General features: G+C 35.0%; 1 protein-coding gene across 1 annotated transcript in view; it reads right to left on the bottom strand.

The window, feature by feature from the left end:
• The window catches only part of ADGRD1 (adhesion G protein-coupled receptor D1), a 1,140,767-nt gene that overhangs the window by 1,061,022 nt on the left and 65,757 nt on the right, over window positions 1-13,988 (bottom strand). Inside the window, exon 3 of the mRNA XM_053701862.1 lies at window positions 3,763-3,879. Coding sequence (XP_053557837.1) covers window positions 3,763-3,879 — 117 coding nt within the window. The remainder of the gene's footprint in view (window positions 1-3,762; window positions 3,880-13,988) is intronic.

Genomic DNA, 13,988 nt, shown 5'->3' with positions numbered 1-13,988 from the left:
CCGCAGCGCTATAAACAAAGGCGGAGTACAACAAAACAATTATAGGGATCAAATGGGTAGAGGGCCCTGCCAAGAGTTGCACTGTTGTAGTCAGCTCTTAAGAAGGTGATCAACAAACAACTTACCTGTGAAATAAAAATAAAACCTAAACTAGTTACAACATAACTATTAGTTATATTGTGGCTAGCTTAGGTTTTATTTCACAGGTAAGTATGTATTTAGTTTTAAATAGGTATTATTTAGTTAATAATCGTAAGTATAATTTAGATCTATATTAATTATGTTAAAGTTAGGGTTACGTTAGGGTTAGGTTTAGGGTTAGGTTTAGGGGTAGGGTTAGGCTTAGGTTTAGGGGTAGGAATACACTCTTATATCCTTTCACTTTTGAGCTGCATTAAATAATACATTATTATTATTATTATTATTATTATTATTAATAAATATCATAAACCAATTTCGCATCCCAAGTTTACCAAGATTAAACAAAAGCATTGGTATAAAATGCATGTTAATAGCATAAATGTGTTTATTATTTGTACACGTTTAAAGTATCTGTTACTAAAAGTATCTGTTCTATAACATTTACTTTTAAATGCTGTTTAGGGTCTAAGGTTCTTAATCAGTTAAAACCTGTGTTCTTATGCTGTTTTCCTGTATACCAAGGTGACCGTTTAATTCAAGTACCCATTTATTTGCATATCTATGCTTTTTTGCAGGTAGTTCATTTTAAATTCTTGATTTTCAGTGCCATTAACCTTGGTTGAAATCTTACTTATTTTTCACTCTTGAGTCAGTAAGTACTTAGTTGATCCATTGCTGTAAAAAAAAAAAAAAATCTGTATTGTTTGATCTTGTGACTTTGGGCTTTCTTATTGACTTTTTCTTTAAAGGTTTTTTTATGCTAGACGTTGTTCTAGCTGGCTTCTTTATCTGATTTTGTAGTTCATTTTTAGTACTTGACTTCCAGCTGCTGGGCTTTGCTGCTCTCAGGTTTCAAATAAGCCATTTCATGAAGTCTGAAGGCAAAACAAGTTCATAGTGACCACTGGTCTCTCTAAGTTATAGATTCAGATTTTTCATGTTCAGATTTCTACTGCCTCCATTGTTTACAATGCTTACAAACCCTATGGCAGATTTTAGGGGATGTTTCTCATTTTACTGATACCCTACCCTTTTGTGACCAAGCGTAAAGAATTTGTCTTTTTCTTAAATGTCTGCAACTGCGAGTTCTGACATAATCCATCAAAACAAAATTAACATTTAAGATCATCTTTTCATATCTACAAAGAGAACCAGATAAGTTTATTTTAAGAAGCTCATAATGCTATTTAGACCTTGTTATATCAAGGAAATAAAAAAGTGTACAAGAGAAGATGGAAGAGAATTTAAGGTAGTGCCAACTGTACAAGTAATTCTCTAAATATCATGCAACTTTCAGCTCTATCTAAGCATCTTCCGTATTCATCCTCATAGTCTTGTTACATCCTTAAAATGTTCTTTTCCTTGGAGAACTTCAAAAACATATGAGAAGATTCTGTCACAGGTTTGAGCCCAAATATGATATGTCCAGGCTTACCCTGTCTCCCTGTGAAAATAAGTGGATTCGTAAAACACATAAAACCCACTCTTAGTCTTTGCATAGACAATTTCCATTTGAAGCCATGATCTCAGAGAGTAAATACAGTTTTTAAAAGGGACTTCTTAAGTACCTACTTCACTAGATGACTTTCTCCTATAACCTACCCATTATAAGTGCAAACAAATGACCAGCGGATGTATGTATTGGGTACTTGTAAAGCGCAGCTAATCACCCATAAGGGTCTCAAGGCGCTGCTCATTTTATCGACCTCGGAAGGACGAAAGGCTGATTGGACCTCACCGGGGATCAAACCTGCAACCCTTGTGTTGCTACAGAGCTCAGCCACAGTGCCTTAGCATGTTGAGCTATCTGTCCATTACCTAGCAGCTCAGTAACCCAATTGCCTGGGGGGTTATCATGCAGTAACCTAAGCTCCATAGATTGTGAGCCACATCAAAAAGACCTGTAGACCTGTTTGTGTTTTTGCAGGGATAGGTGTTATCGTTAAATGGCGGCTCTCACCACGCCAAGTTGTGCTAGTGCCATGTGGTCATTCACTGTTTTGCTGTGCTGAATAGCATAGGTTAGATGTGTGGCTCCAAAGCAAGAATCTGGACTCCAGCAATCTTCAGCAGTATTTTCCAAAATGTAGATCCTATATAAAGCTAGTATTTGAAGATTAAGTCCTTCTATTTAGTTTTGTAGCCAGGAGCTCAGAGAAAACACATCCAGCCGCTTCAGCTATCGGCTCCGCCCCCTGTGCTTTCACTTTTTACTGTTATCAACTATGGCATGGCGGTTACCTGTTCATGATTCCCACTTTATTTTCTTTAAGTCATATGATAACATTCTGACTGTAGACCATATCCTTGTTACTTGGCAACCTTTTAAGGATTACATTCAAACTATACCTGCTTTCCATCCTCTAATTTGAAATTATACAATCAGTATCTTCACAGTTGCCCTTTTTCTAGTGCTCGTTTCATCATATTTCAATTCCTATAAGGTCTGTGTCTCTTTTTGCTCTATAGTCCTATTCGTTTTCTTCTCAATTTAACAACAACAGGGGTATCCATGTCAATGAATACAATTCTGGATCTACGTCCCACTCAGCAATTTACTACTTAGTTTAAAATATTTATTGCAATTGCTGTTGTCTGTTTGTGTAAGCTAGGCCATTTCATTATATTGCATCAACTGATCTCTGCTGCGGAAATTGCTGCTGTTTGATCGTGAAGTTTTAATATTAGAAAATAATCCTAATCATCCATTCTACAAAGAATGAATTCAATCCACTCCTATATTTTTTGATGGATTTCAGCAACTTTGATTTCTGACATGTTTTTTATTCATCTTCTTCTGACCATAGAATAAAATAACAAGACAGGTTTAGGAAAACAGCAATTGCATTGTAGATGAAAAATATGCCTGTGAAGAAATCCTACTTGAACTAAGAACATTGATGATCAGCATAATCAATTGATTACTAGTTTTGAACTCATTTATTAGTCATACAAGTGAAAATGCTCTCTAACTCACATATATGAGGAAACCGACTTAATCATATTCTGGGTGGGGAAAAAAAACATTTTGTATGCCTCTATCTAAGGTCTCTGAAGATTTGCAAACAATAATTATTAAATGATTTTTCACCATTCAGTAAAATTCATAGAAGTAAAAGCTGTATATTTAGTACAATGCATTAAATATCCTGGACAATTTAGCTAATTCATAACATAAATGCAAATGAACAGCCCAAATAATTTATAATACATATGTAACATCATAAATCAAAAATGTCAAAATATTTTGCTGTATTGGTACAGTGTATTCATTACAGGGTTCAGTATATCATGTATTTATACACACATTTTTTATCAAACAACAAGGGCTTCTAAATGTGTGTATGTATATATATATATATATATATATATATATATATATATATATATATATAGTCAGTCTATAAATATGTGTGCGTGTGTGTAGATTTGGTAGATATAACATATATATTTCAACCAATACTTTTTGACTAACAAAATGCTAAACGATCTGTGTTTGCTGTTCTAGATAGATAGAACATTTACTAACAGCTCTGAGATCTGCCATAAGTTCAAATTCTGATCAGAAAAAAACAGGGTTATGATACATTTTCCTACTAACATGGCATATGCCACACATACTTATATCATTTTCATTCTCAGGACTGGTTGTGCCTTCATTGGGCTGACGCAGCTCATGAATTCCATTCACAACCTCCAGGGGCCAGTAATGTGAGGCAGAGATCAAGACCCGGAAACCTGGGAACAGAGCAGAGTGTTATAAAGTGCTGCTATTTTAACCCTCTAAGTTAAACATCTCTGTAGTACAATTTAAAAAAAAAAAAAGACTATGTAAAGCATAATTTGCATTATGTGAGATAAGGTACATTGATTTCTATATTATTATAAGTATATTATGTCTGTTTTATACCATCATGAAACAGTCAAGAAACAATGGTACTAGTGAATGTGAGAAAAAAATTATTTAGTCTGCTAAATGTAAAACAGAGCAAACTCTAATTTATAACGAATCTGCTAAAAAATATTAGTAATAATTTTAATTTCTTATTTTTAGCTAAACTTAACTATATTGATCTGAAATAAATCCAAGTTAAAAATAATATCTACCTCTAAAATCAGTTACAATAGCTTCCTAATAGTACTGAAATGTGTATTGTTACTAAAGGGTTAATCTGACTGAATATTTCTGCACTGTTACAATTTTATAGAGAGACAGATGTATTTTTGTATTAGGAAAACCTAGGACGTTCCCATATTAATTAAATCTGCAAAAAATCCAAGTGATATAAAAACCACATATTTTGTACATGAGAGTTTTTGCTATCAGAAATGGTTACAGAAAGGACCCAAATTAAATTTGAAAAAAATTAGATGTAATAGGATTAGAGAAAGGCAAAGTACTAAAGTGAAATAACAGAGATACGAAGAAAAAAAACCTCTTCCATCAACATTGCTTTTTTTTACCAAAATATATATTACACCGAATATACCTGTATATTTACCAAAAATATATATTACACCGAATATACCTGTATATTTACCAAAAATATATATTACACCGAATATACCTGTATATTTACCAAAAATATATATTACACCGAATATACCTGTATATTTACCAAAAATATATATTACACCGAATATACCTGTATATTTACCAAAAATATATATTACACCGAATATACCTGTATATTTACCAAAAATATATATTACTATATTTAAACTGTGTTACATTATAAAGTTTTTAAGGAGAATACATTGTCATACAATATAATATTATTTGAAAAATGGACACAGGTATTAGAGTTTTCTCTCTAGTGAGAAATGTAGGAAAATGTGTATAGATTATAAACTTAATTGCTATGAACAGAAAATATCTTCCCAGGGTTTACTGGAGAGTTTTGTTTTTACTGCCTGTTGAAGAATAATATGATCTAGTCAATAGGCTGTGAAAACAGAAGGTCCATTTACGTTACTGATGCACTCAAACTAAAAATATATTGTTACTCAGGAAGTAATAGGCATATCCCATCATTTTTAAATAGTAGAAGTGTATTTGGCCACTTCTGTTGACATTGTAGTCTATATATTATCTACTCTTTTGTACCTCAAAAACAGCTACTCTACAACTTTAATTTCTTTTTTTCTGATCTTTTTTAAATTCCTACATAAAATGTTCAGTCATACTCTCCCCTTAACTATACACATTTATTTCTACTATTCTTATGACCATGAGTATATGAGCCTCATACATACTCATGGGCATAAGAATAGTAGAAGAACAGAAGAGGCAGCACACGTGGTCTCTCAAACAAAACGGAACTTTATTCCAACATTGAGGTAGTTAAACAAACACACCAACAAAAGGATAAGGGGGCGTGTAGAAACTAATATGTATTATTATTATTATTATCATTTATTTGTAAAGCGCCGCCAAATTCCGTAGCGCTGGGTACAATGATGGGGGTATACAATGACAAAGATTTGTGATAAAATACAAAACATAACAAAACTAAACAAATCTAGTACAGGAGGAAGAGGGCCCTGCTCCGGAGAGCTCACAGTCTATAATTTAAGGGTGCAGAGACATAAGGTTGGGGTAGCTTGTTACATTGGTTGTATTTGCAGCAGTGAGTCAGGCAGTTCATGTACATATATTAGTTTGGTTTGGATGAGGGATGGAGGAGAGATGGTAAGCGTAAGCCTCTCTGAATAGGTGAGTTTTCAAGGAGTGTCTGAAGCTATACAAGGTTGGAGACAGTCTTATGGAGCGGGGTAGAGAGTTCAAGAGGACAGGAGCAGCACGTGCAAAGTCTTGGATGCAGGAGTGGGACGCAGAGATAACAAGAGTGTAGAGACGTAGGTCAGAGGTTGATTGAAGAGGACGGGATGGGGAATATTTCATGATGAGAGAGGAAATATAGTTGGGATTTAAACTTTTGAGTGCTTTGTAAGTTAGGGTTAATACTTTAAATTGTATTCTGTAGTTTATGGGGAGTCAGTGTAGAGACTGGCAGAGCGGAGCAGCTGATGTAGATCGGCGACTTAGGTGGATGAGTCTAGCAGAAGCATTCATAATAGATTGGAGGGAGGAGAGGCGGTGTTTTGGAAGGCCATTTAGGAGTATATTGCAATAATCAATGCGTGACAAAGTGAGGGAATGAATAAGTATTTTTGTAGTTTTTTGAGTAAGGAAGGGGCGAATTCTGGAAATGTTGCGTAGGTGTGAACGGCAGGATTTGGTAAGTGATTGTATATGTGGGTTGAATGTGAGTTCTGAGTCTAGTGTGACCCTAAGATAGCGGACCTGGGGTGAGGTGTTGAGAATAGAGTCTCCAACCGTCAGAGAAATGTCAGGTGTTGGATGTCTCGAAGAGTGTGGGATAAGAACCAGCTCAGTTTTGGACAGATTGAGTTGGAGGTAGTGTGAAGACATTCAAGAGGAAATTGCAGAGAGGCAGTCAGAAATCTGGTTGAGTAAAGAGGGAGAGATATGTGTATAGTTAAGGACTCCTATATCACATGACAGCAAGCAATATAAGTCTTCAAAACCTAGTGACTTGGTAAGGATGGTTGGTATGACAAGTCCAATATGGAAATACTGAGCCAGGCCACTATATTATCTCTATTCTTTATGTCACACAGAGATACCAAGATTATAGACCTGAATCCCTAACTTCAACTAATTCTCCACCACTATTAACCACAGATGACCTGGCTTCCTAGACTGATAATAACCTTAACTACGACACAGCCCCCACTACCATTAAAGGGACAGTAAAGTCATAATTAAACATTCATGGTTTAGACAGAGCATACAATTTTAAACAACTTTCCAATTAACTTCTATTATTTAATTTACTTGCTTCTCTTGTTATCCTTTTTCTGAACGGTTTATCTAGGTAAGCTCAGGAGCAGCAAAGAACCTAGGTTCTAGATGCTGAATGGGGGCTGCATATATATATACTGGTTGTCATTGGCTCACCCATGTATTCAGTTAGAAACCAGTAGTGCATTGCTGCTCCTTCATCAAATGATAACAAGAGAATAAAACAAATTTGATAACAGAAGCAAACTAGAAAGTTATTTAAAATTCTATGCTCTACCTAAATCATGAAAGAATAATTTTGGGCTTCATGTCCCTTTAACCCTTATATGATCCCTGTGCCTGACATGCTAAGTAATTTTACCTTTAAACACCCTCCTAGACAATATCACTACCAATAAACCCCACAATCCCCAGCATTATTAAAACCACCACTAAAGACTAAACAGTCTTCACATTTCCCTCCAAAGCAGATACTCAATTACCACATAGCCATTACCAAAAATATTCCTCTTCACAAGGTGCTGAATTGTGCATCACAATCTCCTTGGTGGTGCAGTAGGAGTGTACGATCCAGCATGTACCACTTGGTGTCCTGCAAAACTCCCTATTGTCTCATGTAATTCTATATATCCACCAAAATTGATGTAATTGATGTAAAATCTTGTAATTTTCTTTAACAATACACTGACAAAATACAGCAATTCCTTAGCAAGTATATTGTAAAATATTTTCTTCTCATTTTCAGAATTGTCTATTACTATACTGTACTAGCTGGCAATGCCTTATACACATAGCCCTTCTGCAATGCATCTTATTTCACTGCTTGTTTATCGCGTGTTGCCCCTCTGCAAAGCCTTGTACTTATTGCTACTGTAAAATTACATTGTAATTGCTTGTACTTTTTTTAAAGTATTCAACAATGCTGTCCCTAGTTTATGACCAATCCTAACACAGTTCAATAACCCACTAAGCCAGGTATGGGGAACCTTGGCCCTCCAGATGTTTCAGAACTACATTTCCCATGATGCTCAACTGTACTTCAGAGTGCCTAAGCATCATGGGTAATGTAGTTCTGAAACATCAGGGCCGGTCCCCATCTCTGCACTAAGACCTGATACTATTAACTAGACGTGTAAAAATGTGGTTTGCAAAAGATTAACAAATTTAGAATACTTTGTATGAAATGTGTCCATTAACTAAATGAACAAATACAAAATATATGAATTCGTTCATTTGGTTTCTCTATTAGATTTTTTTTCATGTCTACAATTAAAGAGACATGAAACTCACATTTTTTTTAAGATAGAACATACATTTTTAAGCAACTTTCTAAATTTCTTCTATTAACAAATTAGCTTCATTCACTTGGTGAAGTATCCGCAATACACGACTAGGAGCTATCTGAGCACATATGGTGAGCCAATCATAAGATAAGTATATGTGCAGCCACCAATCAGCAGCTAGCTCCCAGTAGTGCATTACTGCTCCTGAGCCTACCTATGTATGCCTTTCAACAAAGGATACCAAAGGAACTAAGCAAATTAGATAACAGAAGTAAATTGAACAGTTGTTTAAAAATCTATGCTCTATCTGAATCATGAAAGAAAAACTCTGAGTTTTATGTCCATTTAGCAATGTTTCTTCCTGTCTCTACTATTAAAAATATATTTTTCTTCTTTCATCAAACCAGTTTATTCCTTTAAATATAGTTTACTTGCTATTGAACAGGACCTCCTATCTCCAAATCTATCTACCTTGTTAATGGATAAAAACGTATATCTATTGCATTATAAAATGTAACTAATGTGTTCTTTTCAGCACGTCAACCTGTTTGAGCATTAATGATAAATTAATTAGTTAGAAGGCGTATAGTCACATCAGATAAGCTCAACATCTAATTGATCATCGTAATTGAGGGTTTCTGTGATATTTTTCACAAAGTGAAAAACTTTACCAAAATTTCTTTACAAGATTTATTATGATGCGAAAGCTCCGATCGGTTGCAGGTTCGCTCATTTGATATTTTAAACCTTTGCTTCATAAACTGTCTTGCTAATTTGGTGTTGGCAGATGAAAATCACCCTGGATTCATTTGAACCATCAGAAAATAATTTACAAATTTATTTTCACTTGATTTTTGGATTTACCTCATTTTATAACCTTGACCACTTGAAAATTCCTTTTTTCCATTTTAGCGAGTGGCATACCTTGGCTGTTTGCAGTGATTTTTTTTATTTTAATGTTAAAGTTTTTGCACATGCTACATTCACACACTAATAAACAATAATTGCTGGTTTAATTAAAAAAGGAAAAAAAGATACATCTCAAACCACACATTTTCTTACTATGGGGTCGGTTTATGAAAGTGCGAGCGGACGTTATACTATGGAGCGTATCATGTCCGCCGCACATTGATAAATGCCGACAGCATATGCTGTCGGCATTTATCATTGCACAAGCAGTTCATGTGAACTGCTTGTGCAATGCCGCCCCCTGCAGATTCGCGACCAATCGACTGCTAGCAGGGGGTGTCAATTCGCCCGATCGGGCGGATTGATGTCCGCAGCCTCAGAGCAGGCGGACAAGTTATGGAGCTTCATAACTGCTGTTTTCGGCGAGCCTGAAGGCTCGCACAAAAACAGGGTTAATAAGCTCCATTCAGAGCTTGATAATTTTGCCCCTATGAGCTCAATTCTCTAAGTAGAAAATATTTTTATTTTATATATATATATACTATATTATAAATATATATCTCTATAGCTATATATCTATATGGATATATATACGTGCAAGTGTGTGTGTACAAATAAAAATAACATTTCAATTAAAAAGGTGTTTGACAGTGAAGGGCTCAAAACTGTATATAAATGTGTGTATGTGTGTATGTAAGTGTATGTATTTATGTATGTATGTGTGCATAAACATACACACATACATGCACATAAATGCACACACACACACACACATATATATGTATTTATTTATTTGTATATATATATATATATATATATATAAATAACATTATTTAAAATTATGGGGGGAGATAAAAAACTGAAATTAAAATCCTCCATGTTTTAAAATTAAATCAATGTAAATATTTGCATAGGAAACTAGCACATCTAGGCAAGCGGGGAATCTTGCCTAGATGTGCTAGTTTCCTATGCAAAAATTTACATTGATTATATATATATATATATACATACACAAATGCAAATATACACAAATATATGAGCCCTTCCCTTTCAATTGCCTTGTCATATATACCATATTCCTTAAAAACACTTTTCATAGATATACTGTATTTAAATAATAAGCATATATCTTGCATTTAATATGTGTACATTTATATGTGTATATATATATATATATATATATATATATATATATATGTATATATATATATATATATATATATATATATATATATATAAAAGTGTTAATTAAACTTTAATATGTTTTAGATGTGTTTTGTTATACTTTTATTCTAGCCCTAACAGTTTAATTCAGGTCTCAAGTTAAGCTAACTTTTTTAGTGCACACTTAACGTAATATGAGCAACATTAGGCACAGACACATTATCCATTGAAAGAATAGTGGGAGTTTAAGAAATGTCGGTCCTGCTAAACATTCTCTGGTAATTCTGTTTTACCATTCATTTGTAAAACTAGATTGTACGCTTTCTGGGCGCGGATCAGTGATATTGATAGTGCACCCTGTAATCTGGGCTTTGTGTTTTGTATTTTATTTAACTTTAGACTGCAGGTTTTGTCCTTTAAGTTTTATTTAAGATTTGCACTTTCTAATCTGTGTTTAGTGCATTTAGATTTTGTAAACAGCACTGTATTTGTGATTGTGATTTTACACACTCTGTGCTTTGAATGCATGTGTGTCTCACTGTTTTATCTCTTCAATTGCATTCAGGTTAACCCCTTAAAGGGATACTAAACAAAAAAAATGTCTTTCATGATTCAGATTAGGGCATGCAATTTTAAGCAATCTTCTAATTTATTCCTATTACCAATGTTTTTCTTAGTTCTCTTTGTATCTTTATTTGAAAAAGCAGAAATGCAAGCAAAGTTGCCGGTCCATTTTTTTTCAGCACCCAGGGTAACACTTGTTGATTGGTTACTACATTTAGACACCAATAAGCAAGCGATACCCAGGTGCTGAACCAAAAAATGGTCCTGTTCCAAAGTGTACATTCCTGCTTTTCAAATAAAGATACCAAGAGAACGAAGAAAATTTGGTAATAGAAGTATATTAGAAAGTTGCTTACAATTGCATGTTCTATCTGAATCATGAAAGAAAAAAATTGGGTTTAGTGTCCCTTTAAGGACGGAGGCAATTGTCCAAGTTCTGAACATAAACAAAAATTAGGTTTTGAGCTATATGTTTGTTAAACCATAATTTACTTCTTTCACATTGAGTGCATTCACACTTATAATATATTGATTTTTAGTGGACAAATAGGGTTTTCATCAAAAATTTATATATGAACTATAATGTAATATAATTAAAATCTAAGAAAGGACTAGATTATGACTTATTATTGTGCACATGCAAAAAGAGGTATATTGCGGTTCTTTGCACACATTGGAAGTAGCACGATATTACAAGTTGAAAGTAAACGCATTGGCTTGAGCAAGACAAGAAAGTTGCATAAAACATATCACAAATACATTTTAAAGTACAGTTACAATTATAATAACACTATCTTATAAAAATATTTTTTAAAAATTACATGAAAAATGATAAGGGCTCAAAGATATAAGGTCTCAGGTGTTAGAAAAAAAGGTCTACAAAGGGCTTTAACATGGAGATCCATACATACAGTCATACACATGTCTAAATATGTATATGTATGTACTGTATATATAACATAATTTATGTAAGAACTTACCTGATAAATTCATTTCTTTCATATTGGCAAGTCCATGAGCTAGTGACGTATGGGATATACAATCCTACCAGGAGGGGCAAAGTTTCCCAAACCTCAAAATGCCTATAAATACACCCCTCACCACACCCTCAATTCAGTTTAATGAATAGCCAAGTAGTGGAGTGATACAGAAAGGAGTAAAAAGCATCAACAAAGGAATTTGGAAATAATTGTGATTTATACAAAAAAAATCATACCCACCATAAAAAGGGTGGGCCTCATGGACTCTTGCCAATATGAAAGAAATTCATTTATCAGGTAAGTTCTTACATAAATTATGTTTTCTTTCATGTAATTGGCAAGAGTCCATGAACTAGTGAAGTATGGGATAGCAATACCAAAGATGTGGAACTCCACGCAAGAGTCACTAGAGAGGGAGGGATAAAATAAAAATAGCCATTTTCCGCTGAAGAAAATTAATCCACAACCCAAAAGATAAGTTTATTCTCATAAATGAAAGGAAAAAAACTTAAAACATAAGCAGAAGAATCAAACTGAAACAGCTGCCTGAAGACCTTTTCTACCAAAAACTGCTTCCGAAGAAGCAAATACATCAAAACGGTAGAATTTAGTAAATGAATGCAAAGAAGACCAAGTTGCTGCTTTGCAAATCTGATCAATTTAAGCTTCATTCCTAAAAGCACACAAAGTGGAAACTGATCTAGTAGAATGAGCTGTAATTCTCTGAGGCAGGGCTTGACCCGACTCCAAATAAGCTTGATGAATCAAAAGCTTTAACCGCAATGCCAAGGAAACGGCAGAAGCCTTCTGACCTTTCCTAGGACCAGAAAAGATAACAAATAGACTAGAAGTCTTCCTGAAATCTTTAGTAGCTTCAACATAATATTTCAAAGCTCTTACCACATCCAAAGAATGTAAGGATCTCTCCAAAGAATTCTTAGGATTAGGACACAAGGAAGGGACAACAATTTCTCTATTAATGTTGTTAGAATTCACAACCTTAGGTAAGAATTTAAATGAAGTCCGCAAAACCACCTTATCCTGATGAAAAATCAGAAAAGGAGATTCACAAGAAAGAGCAGATAGTTCAGAAACTCTTCTAGCAGAAGAGATGGCCAAAAGGAACAACACTTTCCAAGAAAGTAGTTTAATGTCCAAAGAATACATAGGGGCCTAGTTATCAAGCCGTCAACCTCAAATACGCTGGAATTCCGCAGTGTATTTGTGGCGAGGCTGATTCGCCTTAGTTATAGGCTAGAGACCGGCAAAAGTAGAATTTTGTGACGTAAACTTCAGTCCGACACAGATCGATTCTTACGTCACTCCAGATGTTCCGCACACAAGTGCGGCACAATCTGACTACTTTTGCTAGTTATCAAAAAACTAGCAGGTACGCTCGGCACTTTTACGGCCCAGCGTACCTGGTTTTCAATCCGCCACCCTGGAGGCGGCGGATCCCATAGGAATCAATGGGAGTCTGACCATAGCGAAAGTACAAGTTCGCTGCTGCCAGACATCCCATTGATTTCTATGGGAGCTGTCTACACCTAACACCCTAACATGTACCCCGAGTCTAAACACCACTAATCTGTCCCCCTACACCGCTGCAACTAAATAAAGTTATTACCCCCTAAACCGCCGCTCCTGGAGCCCACCGACACTATAATAAATATGTTAACCACTAAACCGCCACTCCCGGAGCCCACCGCAAGCTACTCTATACATATTAACCCCTAAACCGCCGCTCCCGGAGCCCACCACCACCTACATTATACCTAGTAACCCCTATCCTGCCCCCCCTATACCGCCGCCCACTATAATAAAGTTATTAACTCCTATCCTGCCGATCCCGCACCTCGCCGCAACTAAATAAATAGTTTAACCCCTAAACCGCCGCTCCCGGACCCCCGCAACCTATATTAAATTTATTAACCCCTATCCTGCCCCCCCTACACCGTCGCTACCTATAATACATTTATTAACCCCTATCCTGCCCCCCCCTACACCGCCGCCACTGTAATAAATTTATTAACCCCTAAACCTAAGTCTAACACTAACCCTAACACCCCCCTAACTTAAATATTAATTAAATAAATCTAAATAATATTTCTATTATGA

The sequence above is a fragment of the Bombina bombina genome, chromosome 2 (genome assembly GCF_027579735.1).
Source record: "Bombina bombina isolate aBomBom1 chromosome 2, aBomBom1.pri, whole genome shotgun sequence".
NCBI lineage: Eukaryota > Metazoa > Chordata > Amphibia > Anura > Bombinatoridae > Bombina > Bombina bombina.
The sequence above is the reverse complement of the archived record's forward strand: the minus strand, read 5'-3'. Positions and strand labels throughout refer to the sequence as shown.